Source organism: Protopterus annectens, chromosome 14.part0 (assembly GCF_019279795.1).
Source record: "Protopterus annectens isolate FY-2018-M chromosome 14.part0, PAN1.0, whole genome shotgun sequence".
In the NCBI taxonomy this organism is placed as follows: Eukaryota; Metazoa; Chordata; order Ceratodontiformes; family Protopteridae; genus Protopterus; species Protopterus annectens.
In genome coordinates, this window is record NC_056748.1 from 753,204,514 (window position 1) to 753,226,088 (window position 21,575).

The 21,575-nt window shown below is 36.9% G+C and overlaps 1 protein-coding gene across 1 annotated transcript in view; it reads right to left on the bottom strand.

Annotated features, from left to right (window-relative positions):
- Positions 1-19,257, bottom strand: part of LOC122788724 (proton channel OTOP1-like) — a 57,789-nt gene extending 38,532 nt beyond the window's left edge. Inside the window, exons 1-2 of the mRNA XM_044055615.1 lie at positions 19,181-19,257; positions 18,964-19,091 (exon numbers count right to left, since the gene is read on the bottom strand). Of these exons, the coding sequence (XP_043911550.1) occupies positions 18,964-19,091; positions 19,181-19,257 (205 nt within the window). The remainder of the gene's footprint in view (positions 1-18,963; positions 19,092-19,180) is intronic.
- Positions 19,258-21,575: the final 2,318 nt, after the last annotated feature.

Below are 21,575 nucleotides of genomic sequence, written 5' to 3' on the forward strand. Positions count from 1 at the left end.
CCAGCACCCTTATGTCTGGAAGAATTAGAATTAGCTTGGCAGATTAGATTGTATGCCTATAACTATCCTGGGTTGAATGAAACATGCTCAATTAGTAGCATTCTTATGTTAAGGAGTCTTAGCCTTTGATGTAATGTTTCCTTTATAGAAGGCATTGTTTTGTATTTAAACATCTTTAAATATACCTTTAAATAATATTTGAATATTATTTAACATTCAGTACTGTATTTTATAGTTTCCTAATACAGGATTTAACTAACTGAGGAATATATACATTATTTAAAGGATAATGAGGGAAACATACTCACAAGCGAGGAAAGTGTGTTGAGGAGATGGAAAGAGTACTTTGAGGGGTTGATGAATGAAGAGAATGAGGGGGAGAGAAGGTTGGATGATGTAGGGATAGTGAATCATGAAGTACAATGGATTAGCAAGGAGGAAGTAAGGATAGCTATGAAGAGAATGAAGAATGGAAAGGCTGTTGGCCCAGTTGACATACCTGTGGAAGCATGGAGGTGTTTAGGTGAAATGGCAGTGGAGTTTTTAACCAGATTGTTTAATGAAATCTTGGAAAGTGAGAGGATGCCTGAGGAATGGAGAAAAAGTGTTTTGGTACCGATTTTTAAGAATAAGGGTGATGTGCAGAGCTGTAGTAACTACACAGGGATTAAATTGATCAGTCACAGCATGAAGTTATGGGAAAGAGTAGTGGAAGCAAGGTTAAGAAGGGATGTGATCATTAGTGATCAGCAGTATGGTTTCATGCCAGGAAAGAGCACTACAGATGCGATCTTTGGCTCTAAGAGTGTTGATGGAGAAGTACAGAGAATGTCAGAAGGAGTTGCATTGTGTTTTTGTAGACTTAGAGAAAGCATATGACAGGGTGCCTAGAGAGGAGTTGTGGTATTGTATGAGGAAGTCAGGAGTGTCAGAAAAGTATGTAAGAGTGGTACAGGATATGCACGAGGGTAGTGTGACAGCGGTGAGGTCTGCGGTGGGAGTGATGGATGCGTTTAAGGTGGAGGTGGGGTTACATCAAGGATCAGCTCTGAGCCCTTTCTTATTTGCAATGGTGATGGACAGGTTGACAGATGAGATCAGACAGGAGTCCCCTTGGACTATGATGTTTGCAGATGTCATTGTGAGTAGGGAACAGGTGGAGGAGACCCTGGAGAGATGGAGATATGCTCTAGAGAGAAGAGGAATGAAGGTCAGCAGGACTAAGACAGAGTATATGTGTGTGAATGAGAGGGAGGATAGAGGAATGGTGAGGATGCAAGGAGTAGAGGTGGCGAAGGTGGATGAGTTTAAATACTTGGGGTCAGTAGTTCAGAGTAACGGTGAGTGTGGAAGAGAGGTGAAGAAGAGAGTACAGGCAGGATGGAGTGGGTGGAGAAGAGTGTCAGGAGTGATTTGTGACAGATGAGTACCTGTAAAAGTGAAAGAGAAGGTCTACAAGAGGGTAGTGAGACCAGCTATGTTATATGGGTTGGAGACAGTGGCATTGACAAAAAGGCAGGAGTTTGAGCTTGATGTGGCAGAATTAAAGATGCTAAGATTTGCACTGGGTGTGACGAGGGTGGACAGGATTAGGTATAAGTATATTAGAGGGTCAGCACAGGTTGGAAGGTTTGGAGACAAATCCAGAGGGGCACGATTACGTTGGTTTGGACATGTGCTGAGGAGGAATGCTGAGTATATTGGGAAAAAGATGCTAAGGATGAAGCTACCAGGTAACAGGAAAAGAGGAAGGCCTAAGATCAAGTTTATGGATGTGGTGAGAGAGGACATGCAGGTGGTTGGTGTGACAGAGAAAGATGCAGAGGACAGGAAGAAATGGAAACAGGTGATCTGCTGTGGTGACCCCTAACGGGAACAGCCGAAAGAAGATGATGATGATACATTATTACAATATGACCATTTTAGTTTGAAATGTTTATTTAGATTATATTACTGTTTTTACTTTTACAATATGATTTGTTAGTACTTATATTATGGTGTAGGTAGTTTAAATTAGCATTTATTTATTAGTGGTATACTTTTAAGCAGGTTAGATGCCTTTAATGAGTGGATAATATGATGGGAACTGTGATTGGCTTAACAGTCATTAATTGTGACTATTTAAATGTTTTTTAAAAATTAAAATAAAATAAAATAGACAAATTATTTTGTCTGCAATGCTAATATTGCTACATTCTTGGTTCTGACAGACATGTGTTTGTTTAGCTAGTGACCTGACCTTTCAAAAAAATTGAGACAGCAGGTAAGATAGTGGGCTGGGTTAGCAACTTCAAGCTTCAGAGATTTGTGCTTCAGGTCAATGTTAGTATCAGAAGTATGGCTGCCAACTGGCACAAAGTGTCAAGAGTAGAGTGTGACAGAAGAATGCCAAAGAAGCTGAATCATAAGGTTTAGAAAGCAACAATCTGATTGTTGTTTCTGTATGGTAGAAAAACTTGGCTGGAGAATGCAGAACAGTTGAGGAAGCTTGGGGTGATGGAGATAAAATCCACACGATTGATGGCAGGATGTGCTCTGTGGGACAGATGAAGAAATAAGGAAATCAGAGCAGAAGCCAATGCCATCCCAATTACAGAGAAGGTCACAGAGAACAGATTATGGTGACTTGGTCACATGTATATAAAAAGAATTATAAAGTCTAGGAAATCAAGAATGATGAAGTCATTGTTTGTTAGCTACATTAGACCCAAACTTGAGTATGGAATTGCAACATGGAAAACCTATAGGAAAACAAGCATGAGTAAACTGAAAAGGGACAGTGGAAATATACCCAGGGCATCAATGGATGTGAAAATTTAAGTTATTATGAAAGACTAAAATATTTGAACTTGTACAGTGTCTCTTACAGATATCTAAGAGGAGCTCTTATTCAGGTATATACAGCATTTAGCTGTTTGCGGTTATCAAAAAGTACTAGAGTCATCTATGTAGAAGATTCTATAAAAATGAGAAGTGTACTAATTGGTTCTCTGACAGAGTAGCTGATGCATAGAGCAGACTACCAATTACATTAAAGCAAGTACTAGTTTAGATATTTTTAAGAACAGCCTGGACACTTATTATGGGAACAAGTGTTTTGGTATATTGGCAGGTTAGAAGAGCATTAATGCCTGTGCTTGAACTATCTCTATGTATTTATGTATATGCAGGAAAGCAGAGCATTATTTGGTAAATCAAATATGAGAGAGATAAGAAGAAGGCAAGAGGAGACAAGGATGTCCAGCCAAGAGATGGATGGATTATGTGAGAGAAAAGGTACGACAGACAGGTATGACTGTCAAAGAAGGAAGGAGAGTAGCAATAAATTAACAGAGGTGGTGAAAGTGGACATGACACCCCACCACATGTAAATATGGGAAAAGGGGGCTTGATTATGATGAGGATGATGATGATATCACAACTTCCCTGACTCTCTTTCTAGGCAGATCGTCTGTGAAGGCATGGTATATCTCAGTAATACAAAGGGATATACAACTATCTGCCCTTAGCAGAGATTCAGTTAAGGACATTATTTTGGGATATAGGTGGATGATGCTTCCAGTTGTGTCCATTTGTTATTTATGTTTGCTGTGTTCATATAGGATAATATTAGTCCATTTATATTTGCTGTTGACTCATGAGCATTTTTGGGGAGGGTGGGATTTGAGTTATTGTTTGTGGTGTGTTAAGAGACTGGACCTGGATTCAACTGCATGTCTCCTTCTTGTAGTACCAGTAGAACTATGTAAATAAAAATGACTTTCCTGGTGCATCTGCAGCTCTGAGTGTAAAGGAGCTAATGGCTGCCATTATTTTACACTTGCTAAGTGGTGCTTTAGCTGTTTAGTCAGTCTAAAATTAAAACAAACAAGCAAAAAAATATATAAAACTGTGTGTGTGTGTGTGTGTGTGTGTGTGTGTGTGTGTGTGTGTGTGTGTGTGTGTGTGTGTGTGTGTGTGTGTGTGTGTGTGTGTGTGTGTGTGTGTGTGTGTGTGTGCGTGATAGAGAGAGAGAGAGAGAGAGAGAAATTGAGTAGTGGATACAAGTAATTTACTATTAAGAGATATACATATCTCTCAACCTCTTAGCTTAAGAAATCTGGACAAAGCCTAAAACAGTTTGGGGCAAATGCTATACAATAGGGCAGATTTTAAATATTGCTCTTATAAAATTAGAAGTTGCTATAATAACAGGGATTATGATAACATACATTTTCTGAAGCATATAAAAGTCTGAAACTGAGACATAATTCATTATTTTGTAGCTTTAATCTGCAATGATTTGCCATCAAACAACAACCTTTATGAGGAACAGACCAAAAAAAATGAGAAAAAGGATTTGGACATTCTGTGAAAATCTGGACAACTGACAGGTATGGAGGTATGAAACTTCTAATTGCTAGCACTATATACTGAGTGTAATTGTGCATTTTTAAAGGCTAGAATGTGTGTGTGTGTGTGTGTGTGTGTGTGTGTGTGTGTGTGTGTGTGTGTGTGTGTGTGTGTGTGTGTAAGACACATGCAGCATCAGGTCTCAGAACATCCCTGAGTGGATGTTATTTACACAATAACACACACCTTGTTGGGCATTACTGCTTGCTTGATGGCTGGAATTTGGGTCAGCTGAGCATAGTGTGTATAATAACAGTTAGAGTTTGTTTTGGGCCTCTGTTTTGCTGTATTGTTTGCTATGCTTTCAGGGAATCTGTATGCCAGAGACTGAACAATAAGGTCATTCAGTATGTTGATGGATAATAGTATGAGAAGAAGTTTATACATTTTGCTAGTTTAGGGAAAGAAGAATGTTTAACATCGCTGTGTTACAGAACAAGTACTGGAGTGGAAGAGAGGGGATTTTTTGGCATATTAAAATATAAGAAAAGAGGGTAAAGGAAGAGAATTAGTGGACCACAGTCATTAGGTATCTCATTGCTGTTATCTTAGACAAGCAGAAGTTAATCTGCTTAGTTATGAGTACATTTAGTAGTTGGCAGAAAAGCATATGGCATCACTTGAAGCTATAAGAAAAAGTAATTTGACTGAGTTACCTGATTGCTTGTAAGGATAATAAGAAAATGGATGAATAAGATGTGGTGTAGCCTGAATGTTTAAAGAAAATAACATTGGTGGTGGGCAGGAATGGGGGGGGGGTAGGTGGTGTGAGGTAAGGTAGGGTTCGGTGGATAATGAAGAGCAGAGTATCAAAGTGAGGCTCTGTCGAGCTGAAAACAATATATAATGGCTGACTGAACCATTACTGTTAGTCTATAAAGTAGGTTAGATGGCATAAGTACAGCCACTTTATACTAGAAGAGAAACTCATTTGTATGTTGTGATGTTTTACTATTACCCAAAAGTTATTTTACACCATATTATTTATTTGGTGATATTATCCTTCCTATAGCCCTGTAAAAGACCTTTTAATATTTACAGAGCAATGCCTGAGCAGAAGAGCACTGCTTGGGAGGCAGTGAGCATATAGAACTTAGTAGCTGCATGACTTGGGTATTAGGTTAATACCCCAGGGGAACAAGCCTCCACTAACCCAGTACATTTTGCAAGAAGGTAAACCACAATAAAATGACATCTACATACTCTAGGCAGCTGTTTGCAAGAGAAAAGCTTTTAGGACTCCTAATGACCTCTCAGAGTGGGATGGAGTGTTGGCAGATGTGCTGTCCTCCTTAGAGAAAATCTTCTGTCCTCCCAGGGATTACAACTATTGTGTCTACCTTTCTTCCTGACAAGGTAAAGTAGGGTAGAACAGTAAGAATTTCTATACTGTCTTGCACATTATGCAGAGAGATTTGCTATTAAGTATGCCAAGAAATATGTGCTGAGTGAAAGTAATTGCACAAGTACCAGCAGCAGTGCAAGTGACCTACAGTAAGAAATGGTAGCTGAAGAATTTTAGGAGTGAAACCAGCATCTATGAGAGGGACACAGTTTCCTGGGACTTTTTATATCATTAGGAGTTTGCAGGATGCAGAAAAAAACACGTTGGCATATTGTTAAGGCTATTATAGTATTTTCCAGTACAGAGGAAAGTGAGGAAATGTGCTACTTTTCTACAAAAAGCTGTTGCAGAAACTGGGGCTACTGTGCTTTGTGGTTGCCACTAAGTAATTCTGAATCAGAACTTAATGTTTTTGTTAGGAATTGAGACAAACTCTTCAAGAATCTGTTAGCTGCTTGACATATACCTTTTTTTCAGTAGAGAGATTGTCCTGGGTCCTTGTGAGGATCCCTTATAATTTCTCATTTTTTGTAAGGAAAAGTATTACTTTTCTATCAAAATGTGTTGTCAGGGATAGTGGCTAACATTTTGGTAGTCATCAGTAAACAGCTTTACCTCAGAACTTAACTTTTCTGTCAGAAGATAAGACTGGCTCATCAAACCACCCCTAACTGCTTGTAAGGCAGCTTTTGTGGCAAACACATGGGTGTGGGTCCCAATTGTTCCCTTCCCAATCCACAAGAAGAGAATAGTTATCATGGAGGCTTTGTTCTTGTCTCTGGCTTCCCCTTCACCTCAGCCACTGATGTGTGACTCCACTGTGGTTGTTTCTTCGACTGCTCATCACTTTCTCTTGGTCTCTATTATGCTGCTCCTTGGGAACCCACTAAAGACCAACATCCTTTGTGGCAGTTCAGCAACCCTTATCAGGAAAGGAAGAACCACTCTTGCTCATGGTAAGTAAGAGACCAGGTGATGCTCTTTCATTAAGCCCATCTGAGGGTCTTCATTCCCAGGGAAGGACCATCCTTTAAGCCACTTTTTCTTTGGGGGATGTCTCCCAGAAAAGGAAAGTATATTGTAAGACATTTATCTTCCCTTAAAGCAGATACAGAAAATTGCCTGGGCTTTGATAAAGGTTTATTTAAAGCCTTTCAGTCTCAATCTTAACAGGCTGTTTTCCCCTCATTAAAAAGGAAATATTTTTCATTCACTCATAGGTAAGTACTAGGGTAGCTGCCATTGCAGTTCATTCTAAAGCCAACCAAATTCCCATTTTGTGTTCAGACTAACCCATCCCATTTGGTTATAGATTGGTCTTACCCATCCAATGGTCAATAATTACATTGCCTCTAATAAGAATAATTGTGATCATACCATAGATATTTGAGGGGATCCCATGCATGGAATAAAGCATTTAGGAGCTGTATCTGTCCATTAGTAGTATAGGGAGTAGTCCTGGGGTAAATTTTCTGTTTTCCATCTCTAGATTTAAATTACTATTGAAAATGGACAGGGATGAACTTTGTTTTATATGGATGGGGAGTCTGTTCTACAGCAGTGGTATACCTATCCCTCCAAACCATTCTGTTGATTTTGCAGAACAGGTTTAGATCCCTAGAGCAAGTATTTATGATGCCATTTGACTTGCTGATATACAGTAAATCTATCAGTAATGGGTCTGAGGATGCTTCATATGCCAGACACAAGTCACCTCTTAGCAGTATAGAGTATAGTGTCAGGGCTTTAAGTCAGTCCATGTAGGACATGTTGTTTAGACCTTGTATCCTTTTAGTAAGGTATCTATGTGGGTGTTCAGTTGTTGCATGTGTCTGGACAAATGCATGCCAAACTGGGCATTATATTTAATGATTGCCCTAATGAGGGCTGAATAGAGGGGGCAATGACATTCCTAGATCTAGACACAATCCCTTTGTTTATAAGTTGTGCAATATAGAAGGACTTTCTTAAAACAATAGACCCATATTGGTCAAAAGTTAAGTCACTGTCCACATACATTCTCAAATTCTGAACAACTGGGTCATCTCTTTGGGGACTATTGTTATTGTGGTAGTTCCCTTGGGTAATGAGTTCCTGAAGGATACAGTAATGTATTTTTGGTACTTAGTTTCAAACCATGACTTTGACAACAGTTATTCATTTGAGACAAACTTTCCTGCAGAAAGGCTATTTCATTTGGGGATTCAATGTCTGCTCCTTGCTCATCATTATCTGTAAATTTAGTCAGCAAGAGCCCTTTGGAATTGGCTTTTACTTCAGAAAAGTAGATGCAAAAAGGATTCTGAATCCCATTCTGAGGGATATGATTTAGGTTTCTCAAATTCCCATTCCATACAATGGGAATCTGACTCAGAAGAAAGTTATTCCACACCTGAAAAGTTATATTTTTCTGATACTATTGCCAGAAAAAAAGTCTTATTTCAGTGGAAAGAAAAAGAAGTAACAGAATCCAAGCAACAATATCATGATTTATTGGAGTTGGATTTTCCTCACCATGTACCTGTTCCTCCTGTAATGCTAGCCTTATGGGATGTTTTCTTTGCAACCAGCAATGTTCCTGACAGTCAGCCACCTGCTCCAAGAAATTCTAATAAAATGATACAAGGTTCTCCAGTCTCACAAATTTCTTTTTTCTAACCCCAGGACAAATCCTGCATTACTTTCTCTAGCAAAATCAACTCCTACCAAACTTCTTATGGCAACTAGCTTTATTCTACCTGACAAGCTGAGAAAAGCCTTTGATAGGTTTGGGAAGAATATTTACACCGCTTCCACCTTAGCTTTCAGAAGAGTGAATTGTTAGTCTCACATCTATGTTTTTGTTGGCTTCCTTTGGTGATGTGAGACATTTAATTGCTGCCCTCCCTTCTTCAAAGACTAAGGCATCTCTGAATTTATTACTGTCATCTGAGTCTCGGATAACCAAACATTCTCTAAAATGTGCTCATGACACTGCTGATACTGTTCATACAGCACCTGCCATGCAGTCAGTAATGATATTTGCCTGGCTGCAGTCTCAGAATTTACCTGATGTCAAAGTTGACATTCCAAATGCTACCCTGGAAAAATAACTGCTATTTGGTCCTTCTGCTGCTTAGGTCTTTAAAGGGGAAAATTAATTCATGGAGATACCTAGATTTTTCAATCCTTCTTGCTAAAATATAATAGAAAGTTTTCTTACAGCTCTTATTCCTTTTATGAGAAACAGAATAAATGTTCTGGGCAAGTTATAATTAAAGAAAATTAGTCTATTTGAATGTTGTAATGATGTTGATTGGAAGTACTATGATGGTTTTATTATGTAAGCACATGATTTAGTTTTTCAATATGGTCTGATGAAGCACTGTTTAGAGTGTGAAAGCGCTTACCATATTTGTAATAAAAGTTTTTGTTTTAGCCGTGTTTCTGTGCTTTTCCATTTGTTTTATGTGAATATTTACTCTGGCTTATCACACAGTTAATTCCTCGGGGTTATTTATTTCAACATTTTCAAATCAGACTTTGGCATTAGCCAGGGAATATCTCAGAATTCTAGGTGCCATGGCCTCTACTGTTCTCATGATTTCTTTTAGAGAAACTTCACATAAGGAAATTTCAATGGTTCATCAAATCAGTTATGACCCAACACCAGCACCCACTTTAAGATTACAGTGTTGAGGATTGTGAATAAGGAGTTACTCTGGTGGATGAATCAGTTTTTTCTCAATTCAGGTCTCTTTTCTTCCCTTCTAGCCCCTACTCAGTCCATATGTCTCAACTGTCCTAATTTTTGCAGAATGTTCAGATCTTTGCCTTGGATTTTTGGTCTACTTCTCATAAAAGTTGTGGTTTTCTGGCAAATTATTGAAGACTAAAGTCACTGAATTGTGACATATATTTGAGTTTAAAAAGTCATACCTTTTGCAGATGCATGTTAACACAAAACCCATTATCCTAGAAACTTTCTAAGGTTACAGGAACAATATTTAAAACTTGTCCCCTTACTTTTTGGATTAGTCCAGATTTCTTGCACTTAGAGGTTGAGAGTTATGACTGAGTCTGTAACCACAGATACATCAGGCTTTGTTTGGAAAGCTCTGTCCAAGGAGGTGAAAATCCTGGGCCTTTTGGATCAAGCAAGACAAACTAAAGCATGTAAATGTCAAAGATATTATGCACCTAATAAATGCCCTCAGATCTCTAAATTATCTTTGGACACTAGATCTTTTTGTAGTAATCACAGATAACATCATGGTGATGTAGTATATAAACAGTGGGGAACCATTGCATAATAGCTATTAGCCTGGAAACTAGCAAATCAGCATAATCTGTCTCTCCAGGCTACCTGATTTCCATCAATGAAAACATTGCAGAAAAGCTGAGCAGGACTAGGGCACTCATAAGATGAAAATACATCCAAGGGGCCTTCCAGGAATTAATCCATTTGTGGAGAACACCTCAGAAGATTTATTTGCCTCCAGCTACAACACATGGTTACAGAAGTGCTGCTCCTGGACTCCTGCACACAGACCATGGAGTCAGATGCCTTTTCCAATCATATTGACAGGAATGTTCCTGAATGCTTTTCCACCCTTCCTTCTGATAACCTGTGTTTTTCCTAAAAATTCAGAAGAACCTCCCAAAGATAATTGTGGTGACTGTCTTTTAGCCCTGTAACAGTGGCTCTTCCTTCTTTTAAAAATGGCCAAGGGCAATTACTACAAGTTTCCTCAAAGAATGGACTTATTCACACAAGACAGGTGTTGTCTGATACACCTCAACATTCTACTTGTTCAGCTGACTGCATAGGTGCTTTGTTTTGAGGATGTGCACATGTATTAAAAGTGGCAATGAAACCCGCTACCAGAAAATCATATAGGGGTACGTACAAAGGATTTTCTAGTTGCTGCCATCCTTTTAAGTCTCCTTTGGTTCTACCTTATTTTTGTGTGTGTACTTAATCCCTGGTGTTTCCTTCACTTCTGTCAAGATTTATTCTCAGCTATCTCTACCCATCTGCACTTAGACCCACACCTCTAATGAAACAGTTTTTCAAAGGGGAAGGGAAGTGACTCCTTCTTAGAATCTTAATACTGATTTGGCAAAACTTAAGACTTTTATGAAGTTCTTATCATTGGAAATTATTCATTGCTCTGACATCTGTAAGAAGCATATCTGAGTTACAAGTTCTTATGGTATGTCATCCCATCTCATTTTCTCAAAGATTGGGTAACTCTGAGAACAAATCCTTTCTTTATGACTAATGTTGTTTCAGAGTTTACACTGAGCAAAGAAATGCATCTATGCGTTTTCTTTCTAGAATCTAAAAACCAGGGAGACAAAAAATTGACACTGTGGCTGCCCATATGCAACTCAGATACTACACTGTCAGGACAAAGCCCTTCTTGACTTTTCTGTCAAGACAGAGAATTTTTAAATGGTTGCCTTATGCTATTACCTTTGTTACTCTTACCATAACAAGACACTTCCATGCAATGTTAGAACCTACTCTACAAGTGACTGACCTGGCTACTTCTGTAGTTTTTGAAACGGGGTGGAATATAGAAATACACTAAGGCCAGCAGTATGGCCATCTGTACATACCATTACCAAGTACTACACACGGGATTCCTTTTCTATGTCAAGAGGTGGCTTTGGTAGGACTATTTTCAGGGTTCCTGCCCTCTGATACTTCCACCTTCATTTCTTTGTAAGCTCTGATATTCATTGCATATAGCTTAGGCTGCTGCAGCTGTAATCTAATGATAAACATAGTACAGTTGTGTAAGTAAACTTAACATAACAGTAGATGTTAGAAAAAAAATCTCTGTTATAGCAGCAACACCCTTCTTCCATTCCCCACTTTTTTTTATGTTTATGCCAGAGTGTGGCATTTTATTAGCATTGCTTCTATCTGGTAGTGATCTAGCCTGTCTCTTCTGAAGTTGTGGCTCCTTAGCCACTGGTTTTATACTGTTCTTCTTGAGTTGTACAGTGGCTACAGTGCCTGGAAGGTGCCAGAAACCTTAGAAAGCTGCCTGGCTAGTTCTGTCCTTGGCAAAACATCCCATATACCTTAGGCTACTGCAACATTTATCTAGCTGAGTATGTACTATTAATGTAAGTTTATTTACACAGCTGTACCTTATGTGACACAAACTATACTGTGTGTAGTTGCGCCAGTGGAAATAACATGGCTGCATGTCTTTGGTTTGGAGAAAAAAATAGTGCCTGTGTAATTATGTGCAGTTGAGTTTGTAATGCCATCTCAAAGTGGTCTGAATGATGGGAGCTCAGGAAAGGAAGAGGTGTTACTCATATACAGGTAGGTCCCTGCTCCTGACAAGAGGTCATTAGGTGTAATATAGAGTGTGAGAATATGGTCTACTGAAGGGGAAGTTAACATAGTTGGTTGCACCAATGGCATTTTGTAACTGAATTTGATAATACTGATGCCTTGTGTACCCCACAATGCAATACGGTAAAGGGATCATATTAAGGCCTCATTAGCACTTCCTGTAGATGAAGGATGTGAAGGAAATAATCTGAAGAAAGACTATAGAATCAGGAATGGACCATCAAAGAAAATGTGAGGGAAATCTATTAGAGAGGAAGAAAGCTGACATAAATCTCAAATGAAAATATGAAACACTAATGACTTTAAGCTTGACCAGAACTGACATTAAAGAATGCCATAGCATACAAGTAATAGGGAACATTGACAAAAACATTTTAAGAGATGAATACATGGAAAAGGTAGTGATCTGGTGAAAGAATATTTAGACTATCTAGACAGTCATCTTTTACTAAACAGCAGAGAAAGCCTCCATTGGTTTTGTGACTAGAATGAGTAAATCATGAAATTTCTAGAACATGGATAATTTTTGAGTAGTGCATCAGGAGTAATATAGAGATGATAGAGGAGTAAGATGCCAGCAGTGGTCCAAGGGACAAACAGGGGAAAGAATGCAAATTCTTTCATTTCTCACAAACATATATTTGTATATATGGATGCATACAAACCAAAAACACTCATACATATATGCATGTGCACAGCAGGCAAACGCATGTACAGACACATAAGTACATCTACGCTAACTCCCATGTATGCATACTCACTACATCAAACACCAATCAGCATTCAGCATTTAAAATCATCACTTTGCAAATCTGTATAAATAAGGTCACAGAGGGTAAAAGAAAAGCAGCATTAAACATTACCAGTCCTAAAGTAGCATTAAACATTACCAGTCTTAAAGTAGCATTAAACATTATTAGTCTTAAAGTAGCATTAAACATTACCAGTCTTAATGTAGCATTAAACATTATTAGTCTTAAAGTAGCATTAAACATTACCAGTCTTAAAGTAGCATTAAACATTATTAGTCTTAAAGCAGCATTAAACATTACCAGTCTTAAAGTAGCATTAAACATTATTAGTCTTAAAGCAGCATTAAACATTACCAGTCTTAAAGTAGCATTAAACATTAGTAGTCTTAAAGCAGCATTAAACATTACCAGTCTTAAAGCAGCATTAAACATTGCCAGTCTTAAAGTAGCATTAAATATTATTAGTCTTAAAGCAGCATTAAACATTACCAGTTTTAAAGTCGCATTAAACATTATTAGTCTTAAAGCAGCATTAAACATTACCAGTCTTAAAGCAGCATTAAACATTACCAGTCTTAAAGTAGCATTAAACATTATTAGTCTTAAAGCAGCATTAAACATTGTCAGTCGTAAAGTAGCATTAGACATTATTAGTCTTAAAAATAGCATTAAACATTACCAGTCTTAAAGCAGCATTAAATATTACCAGTCTTAAAGTAGCATTAAATATTATTAGTCTTAAAGCAGCATTAAACATTACCAGTCTTAAAGTAGCATTAAACATTATTAGTCTTAAAGCAGCATTAAACATTACCAGTCTTAAAGCAGCATTAAACATTACCAGTCTCAAAGTAGCATTAAACATTATTAGTCTTAAACCAGCATTAAACATTACCAGTCTTAAAGTAGCATTAGACATTATTATTTTTAATTTTTATTTTACATTTGTTGACCAGGCTAGTCTAGCTGGATATATGTCCATTTTCAGTAGAGGCCCGGGGAGAAAAGCTCCAAACATGAATATTGAGACAGTTAACAATACGTAGAACCATTAAGAATAAATACAGAGGTAGCAATGGTCTAGTGAACAGTTATAATAATACATTTGTGTACTAAACAGTATTAGTAGAAATTAACTAAACAATTCTATAAAAAACTAAACTAAAAACAATTCTAAAAATCACACTAGATGGTATGAGCAAGTCATAGTTATGTGAAAGAATATATATGTCATTGTCTTATTCCAGAGGAAGAGTAGTACTACGATTTGGAAGTACAGGTTAAAGGAGAAGGGATAGGGTTAAGAATAGAAGGGGAAAAAGATGTCAGTCTGGGTTAGTACATGGAGAAAGCCAATGAGCTTTCAGATGTTCTTTAAGATGTTTTTTAAAAAGAGAAGTAGAAGCAAGGGTAGATAATTCAGCAGGAAGCTGATTCCAGAATTTTCCTGCAGTGTTTGAGAAAAGTGAATCCCCGGCTTTGTTGTTGGCTTTATTTCAGGAAACTAGAAGCTTGTTAGCAGAGCGTAGTGTAGCTAGATTAGTGTATGGTGTAATTAGATGAGTGAGGATAGGGGTGTTGTTAGGGTGGTACAGGGTCTTGTGTGTAATAAGTAATTGTTGAAAGAGTATCTGGTTTTTCAGTTCTAGCCATCCAAGTTGTTTGAGGTTAAGGCAGTGGTGAGTTTTAAAGGGGGAACATGTGATGAATCTAGCTATACTATTATAACAGGTGGAGAGTTTGGAAAGGTTGTTTTTGGATAGGTTGGTATATATAACAGAGGCATAGAAGAGGGTAGAAATAAGGTGGGTTTGGGCAATTGCTTTCCTTGCAGAAGGGGTAAGGAAGGGTTTTATTCTATAGAAGGTGCCAAGTTTTCTGTTAACAGACTTTATAGTAGAGTTTATGTGTTCATCGTAGTTGAGATGATTATCAATAGTTACACCTAGTAGGTGGGTTGTAGTCTCTGGGTTGATGTTGGTACCATTGTTAGAGGTTATAGAGAAGAAAGGAATGGGTGATTTATGAGTGGGAGTAAAAAGCAGTAGCTTTGTTTTTTTGGGATTAAGGAGGAGACAGTGTTGCATAAACCAGTTTTCGACATTATGAAAAACAGTTTGGGTGAGGGAGTGGAGAGAGGATATATTCTTGGCTGTGCAGATTAAAGTGGAGTCATCAGCATATTGAATGCAGGTGGCTTGAGGTAAGTTCATGTGTAAGTTATTAATAAATAAGGAGAAGAGTAGGGGACCTAGGATAGAGCCCTGGGGTACTCCAATATTTACTGGAAGTAGTGAGGACAGATTGTTATGCCAAAGTACTGCTTGCTGTCTATTTTCCAGATAAGACCTAAACCACTGTATGGCTTGAGCATCGAGAGAGTGAGCCTTTAGTTTGTTTAATAGTAGGTTATGGTTAACCATGTCAAAGGCTTTTGACAGGTCAATGAATAGAGCAGAGGAAAAAGAGTTATTGTTACGATTTTTATATATAGTGTTGGTAAAGGATAAAAGGGCAGTAGATGTGCCATGGAATGGCCTGAAGCCATGTTGGCAGTTTGCCAGTAGGTTATTTTGTAGTAAGTGGTTAAGCAGTTGTTTGTGAATACATTTTTCCATTATCTTAGCTAATGGGGAGAGTAGAGCAATAGGGCGAAAGTTAGAGAGCTCAGTAGATGGTCCTCCTTTATGTAGAGGGATGATATGGGATATTTTCCATAAAGCAGGGATTTTGCCCTCAGAGATAGTTCTGTTAATAAGGATTGAGATGGGATAGTCTATGGCTTTTGCGGCAATTTGTAGGTATTCAGATGGGAGATGGTCAGCAGAAGGGGTACAAGGTTTAAATTTTTGAAGAAGCTTACAGATGAGACAAGTAGATACAGGTTGTATTTGAAAGGTGGGTAAAGAAGTATTGCAGTTATTAGGTTGGGTAGCAGTGGGAGGTGGTAAAGACTTGGCTAGGGTTTGAATGGCATCTGTGAAATAGTTATTAAAGGCATCGGGGATTAGGTTGGAGTTGCTATTGTTGAAACCGGTTGGGTCAGGAGTAGTAGTGTGACCTGGCTGAAGAAGTTTGTTTATCCCAGACCAGAATTTTTGTGGAGTTTGTTGATTGGTTTGTTGAAGGTGTAGGAAGAAATCTTTTTTGTCTCTAAGAATATCCTTTTTGGTGGTATTTCTTAGTTGTTTAAATTGGAGGTGGGTTGTTGTACATTTGGTAGATCTCCATTTGGCTCAGATTTTATTTCTAAGGAGTATCTTTTGCCTAGTTTGTTTTGTGAGCCAAGGGGCAGTTTTGGTTTTTATTCTAGTGGAGCGCTAAGGTGCATGGGAGTCTAGGATTTGAAGAAAGTTTGTATTAAAATAGGTGACAGCTTCATCTAGTTCTAGATAGGTTAGTGGTGACCAGTCACATGCTTGCAATTCGGTTAAGAAGCTGTCTGGATTAAAGAATCTTTTTAAGCGGTAGGTTTTGAGATTATGAGTAGTTGCAATATGGACTTTTTGTCTAATAATGTAGGTAAGTACGTGGTCACTGATATCGTCTGGAAGGGTTCCTGGAGTATAAGATTCAGGGTATCTATTGATAAGAATCCAGTCCAGAGTACTTTCCTTGTTACTAGGTTTATGGATTCTTGTAGGAGTTGTTATTAATTGTGAGAATCCGAAGAGGTTTATGTGGTTGGTAGGGTTTAGAGAACTACAAGTGGACCAGTCTATGTTAACATCACCAAGTACAATGGTCTCCTGGGGTAGTTGGGTAGAGAGATGACTCAGCAGGTTCTCCAGAGAATGTGTGTTATTACCTGGAGGTAGATACATGCAGATTATATAGATAGAATTGGAGTTATTGATTTGGAGTTTGATAGATAGGGTTTCAGATTTAGAGTCTAATGATGGAAGCACATTAATGGGGGAAATTTGGAGATTAGATTTAAAGAGAATGGCTAACCCCCCACCTTTTTTTATTTTACGGTCATTTCTGAGGATGTTATAGCCAGGAGGGCTAATTTCCTGGTCTAGAGTAGATGGTTTTAGCCAGGTTTCTGTAAGACATAGAATGTCAAATGAGTGGATATCAAGGAGTGCATGCAGGTGGGAGATTTTATTGTTAATACTTCTAATGTTAAGGTGAGCTATCAGAAGGGAGTTAGATGGATTTGTAATTGTAGAAAGTATAGGTACTGTAAAATTGGTAGAGTTAGTGGGGGAGTCAGTAAAGGGGCCAGGGTTTGGATGAATGTCACCGTCTAAGAGGTGGTGTTGCTGGGGGTATAGTAGAGATTTTAGGAGTTTATAGAGGTTATTAAAAGTTTTTTTGGTAGAGAAGTAAATAATGTGGGTTGCTCTGTGGAATTTTGGTAATATATAGTTAGAGAAACAGGTTATGTTACTATGGTTAAGGAAAAGGGTGATAGAAGATGGTAAAGTCTGTTGGCTGCAATGGTTTTGTTCAGACAGAGAAAGATGTTCGTAGGAGGTAAGTGAGTAAGGTATGGTAAGAAAGGCTAGTGTGGTAGTTAGAAATAAAAAAATGGTGAATATAGTTTTATTAGATGGGGCCATAGTATTAGGATTTAAGTAGGGAGTAAGAAGTGTTAGTAGGTGAAGTAGTAAGGAAAGGAGAGTGTATGAAGAGGTTTAGTAGGTTATAAGTTAAGTAGGTGAGGAAGTACCATGGGTTTAGATAGGAGGTAGAGTAGAGTAAGGTTGGGAAGTAGAGGGATTATTAGTCTTAAAGTAGCATTAAACATTATTAGTCTTAAAGCAGCATTAAATATTACCAGTCTTAAAGCAGCATTAAACATTATTAGTCTTAAAGCAGCATTAAACATTACCAGTCTTAAAGTAGCATTAAACATTATTAGTCTTAAAGCAGCATTAAGCATTACCAGTCTTAAAGCAGCATTAAACATTATTAGTCTTAAAGCAGCATTAAACATTACCAGTCCTAAAGCAGCATTAAAGATTATTAGTCTTAAAGCAGCATTAAACATTACCAGTCTTAAAGTAGCATTAAACATTATTAGTCTTAAAGCAGCATTAAACATTATTAGTCTTAAAACAGCATTAAACATTACCAGTCTTAAAGTAGCATTAAACATTATTAGTCTTAAAGCAGCATTAAACATTACCAGTCTTAAAGTAGCATTAAACATTATTAGTCTTAAAGCAGCATTAAACATTGCCAGTCTTAAAGCAGCATTAAACATTATTAGTCTTAAAGCAGCATTAAACATTACCAGTCTTAAAGTAGCATTAAATAGTATTAGTCTTAAAGCAGCATTAAACATTACCAGTCTTAAAGTAGCATTAAACATTACCAGTCTTAAAGTAGCATTAAACATTATTAGTCTTAAAGCAGCATTAAACATTATTAGTCTTAAAGCAGCATTAAACATTTCCAGTCTTAAAGTAGCATTAGATATTATTAGTCTTAAAGCAGCATTAAACATTACCAGTCTTAAAGTAGCATTAAACATTACCAGTCTTAAAGTAGCATTAAACATTATTAGTCTTAAAGCAGCATTAAACATTACCAGTCTTAAAGTAGCATTAAACATTATTAGTCTTAAAGCAGCATTAAACATTACCAGTCTTAAAGTAGCATTAAACAGTATTAGTCTTAAAGCAGCATTAAACATTACCAGTCGTAAAGCAGCATTAAACATTACCAGTCTTAAAATAGCATTAAACATTATTAATCTTAAAGCAGCATTAAACATTACCAGTCTTAAAGTAGCATTAAACATTATTAGACTTAAAGCAGCATTAAACATTACCAGTCTTAAAGCAGCATTAAACGTTACCAGTCTTAAAGTAGTATTAAACATTATTAGTCTTAAAGCAGCATTAAACATTACCAGTCTTAAAGTAGCTTTAAACATTACCAGTCTTAAAATAGCATTAAACAGTATTAGTCTTAAAGCAGCATTAAATATTACCAGCCTTAAAGTAGCATTAAACATTACCAGTCTTAAAGTAGCATTAAACATTATTAGTCTTAAAGCAGCATTAAACATTACCAGTCAAAGTAGCATTAAACATTATTAGTCTTAAAGCAGTATTAAACATTACCAGTCTTAAAGTAGCATTAAACATTATTAGTCTTACCCTGCAGAATGGCTTGTCCCACTGTTTTGTTGACATGGTAAAGTTCCTTCAACTGCTCAGCAGATTCATCCAATACTGTACTCATCCACACTAAGATATTTGTTGCAATTGTATGCATGAGACCAAACCTGGAATGAAACATATGAACACTCACAGCAATTCAAATGAATGGCTTATTTTAGGACAAATGCATAGTTTAGAGCAGAGATAAACATACCTGTTAATATTAGGCTGGTCCTGTATACAAACTTTCGCATTAAATGAAAGGAAGGATACCTGTGGGGACAGAAGCATGACATTTTTGAGATGTAAGTGGTTATTTACTTAAGCAATTCCTACTTTGCAGTATTCAGTAAGGGAAAATGACACAAAAAGGAGCATGATATTTGAGTGGTATACGACATCAGGTCATGTATTGCTCTGCTTGCTTCAGTTTGCACACCTTGTGAATTATTCGCATGTCATCTCATTGCGCTGACACTTGTGAACATGTGGTATACTGCCAGATGGCACACTCCAGCACAACTGTGGTAAAGCAAACCACAGTATTCAAGATTTCTCATGCATCAAGGACGTGACTGAACCCATTTATATGCATATTACTTCATACATAACTACGTAAAGAATGTCTGCACTGTCATTCCTGTACTTGTATGTTTGCAGAAAACCTTAGTGAACAGATGTTATAAAGAAATAAAGCTTTACTCTTGCTGAATCTGCCATTCCTGGCTAATGAATGCAGAACAATCAAACATCTTCTGAAGAACTGCTATCAGTAGGGACAGCTGACCTAATTTATTTCTCTTGTAGCAGCTATGAGTGTAGAGTGACCCTATATGAATCTGTATCAGTCATCTGTGTCATACTACATTTAGCAGTAACAGATCAGAAATGAAAACATCAAACTACAGGGTATCATCAAACTTAATGAAATCCTTAAAACAAGATGCAAAGACTATGTTTTTGCCCTTTCACCCCTATTCCACCTGCTACTTTGTATATTCCAACTCTGAGATCACATAACAATGGGAGAAAGGTGAAATTCTCTTACCCCACTGATCTTAGCAATAAATAAAAAAAAAACATTCTGCACAGAAATGATCAGTGTAAGTAAACAGAGCACATCCATTCCCAGACACTAATAAAAAAACACACCAACCAGCAATTATATAAATACTTTAAAGCATTTAACCAAATTAATTTTATAGCTAATGATGCAAAGTAAATTCTGAATAAAATAAAATTGAGGTAATGAGTGGAACCATTTGCTAGTAAGGTTATCACATTTTAGTTAATGGATTAAGAAGTTTATTTATAATACCACTCTGAAGTTATACTGATTGCAAACAGGTATTACTTTTTGTTGAAGATATGGATGTACTATCAAAGTAAATGCAATAAGAAATAATGTTAATCAAATACAGAGCTTAATGTACAGCATAACTCTATCTCATCTAAAGTCTATGAGAACAGCATGAAAGAGTATGGGATATTTAACCAATAAGAATCAATTACAGAATGTTTGCATGAGTGCTTTATGGTTACAGAACCAAAACATGAACTTGCCATTGCCAAATGTCTTCACTGAAACTTGAAATAGTTGTTAGAAAACGTGGTGAATAAAATGGGAATGTATGAAGAAGGTGGTAAACAGAAATTAAAGGAGGAATCCTTCAGTCACTTCAAAATGTTGTGCTATACACAATTTTTGGGATGCACGCAATACATTTTTTTTCTGTCTTTAATCACTTGCTGACATTGGGCAACAAAGAAAGTATCACATTGTGCATGTAAGCTCTGCCTTTACTTTTTATTAATATTTCTAGAAACGTATTCTATATATGCGCTACTTTGATAATTTGTAGATAAACAATCAATGAACTACAATTGCTTCCTTTTAATTGTTTTGTTGTAGACATACTGTTCTTCTGTTTCATTTAACTTTCAGAAATATTATAAGCTGACATAACATGCATGAAGAACCATCTCACAGGTGATATATTTGTGGATTGCCTTTGAAATTAATTGTTACTGCATGTGATGCAATAAGAATGTGTTTTTTGCATAATAATTGAAGGCGCAGTGGAATATGACATGAAAAAGTGAAAACCAAACATAGATATTATGAACCTCTCCTATGACTTTGCATGATTATAGATGTCTTTTTCAGATGTATTTAAATATGGATATACCAAAAGAATGGCAAAGCTTTTCATGCTATCGAGGCAGTTCAGTTCTACTGGAAAACGGCTTTTAATGTTAATAAGCTCATAGGTAAGTATCAGGCTAGCTGCTTTTGTGAGTCATTTAAGCCAAGCCAGTTTCCCTTTTTTATGCTTGAATTAACATTTCCCATTTGGCTAGAGATTAGTCTTACTCATTCCGTGGTTGATAACTATATATTACTCCAATAACAATAACTAGGATCATACCATAGATAATATGATGGGACCCTATGCATAGGATAAAGAATGGAAAGGTTTATTTAGCATTGATAACCAAATTTATTTTTTTTATCCAAAATTCTGCTGAGAAGAAAGATAATTAAGTGTAAGAGTGAAGTTGTTGGAGTGTTTTGGCAGAATAAAGTATAGCAGAATAATCTATGTACT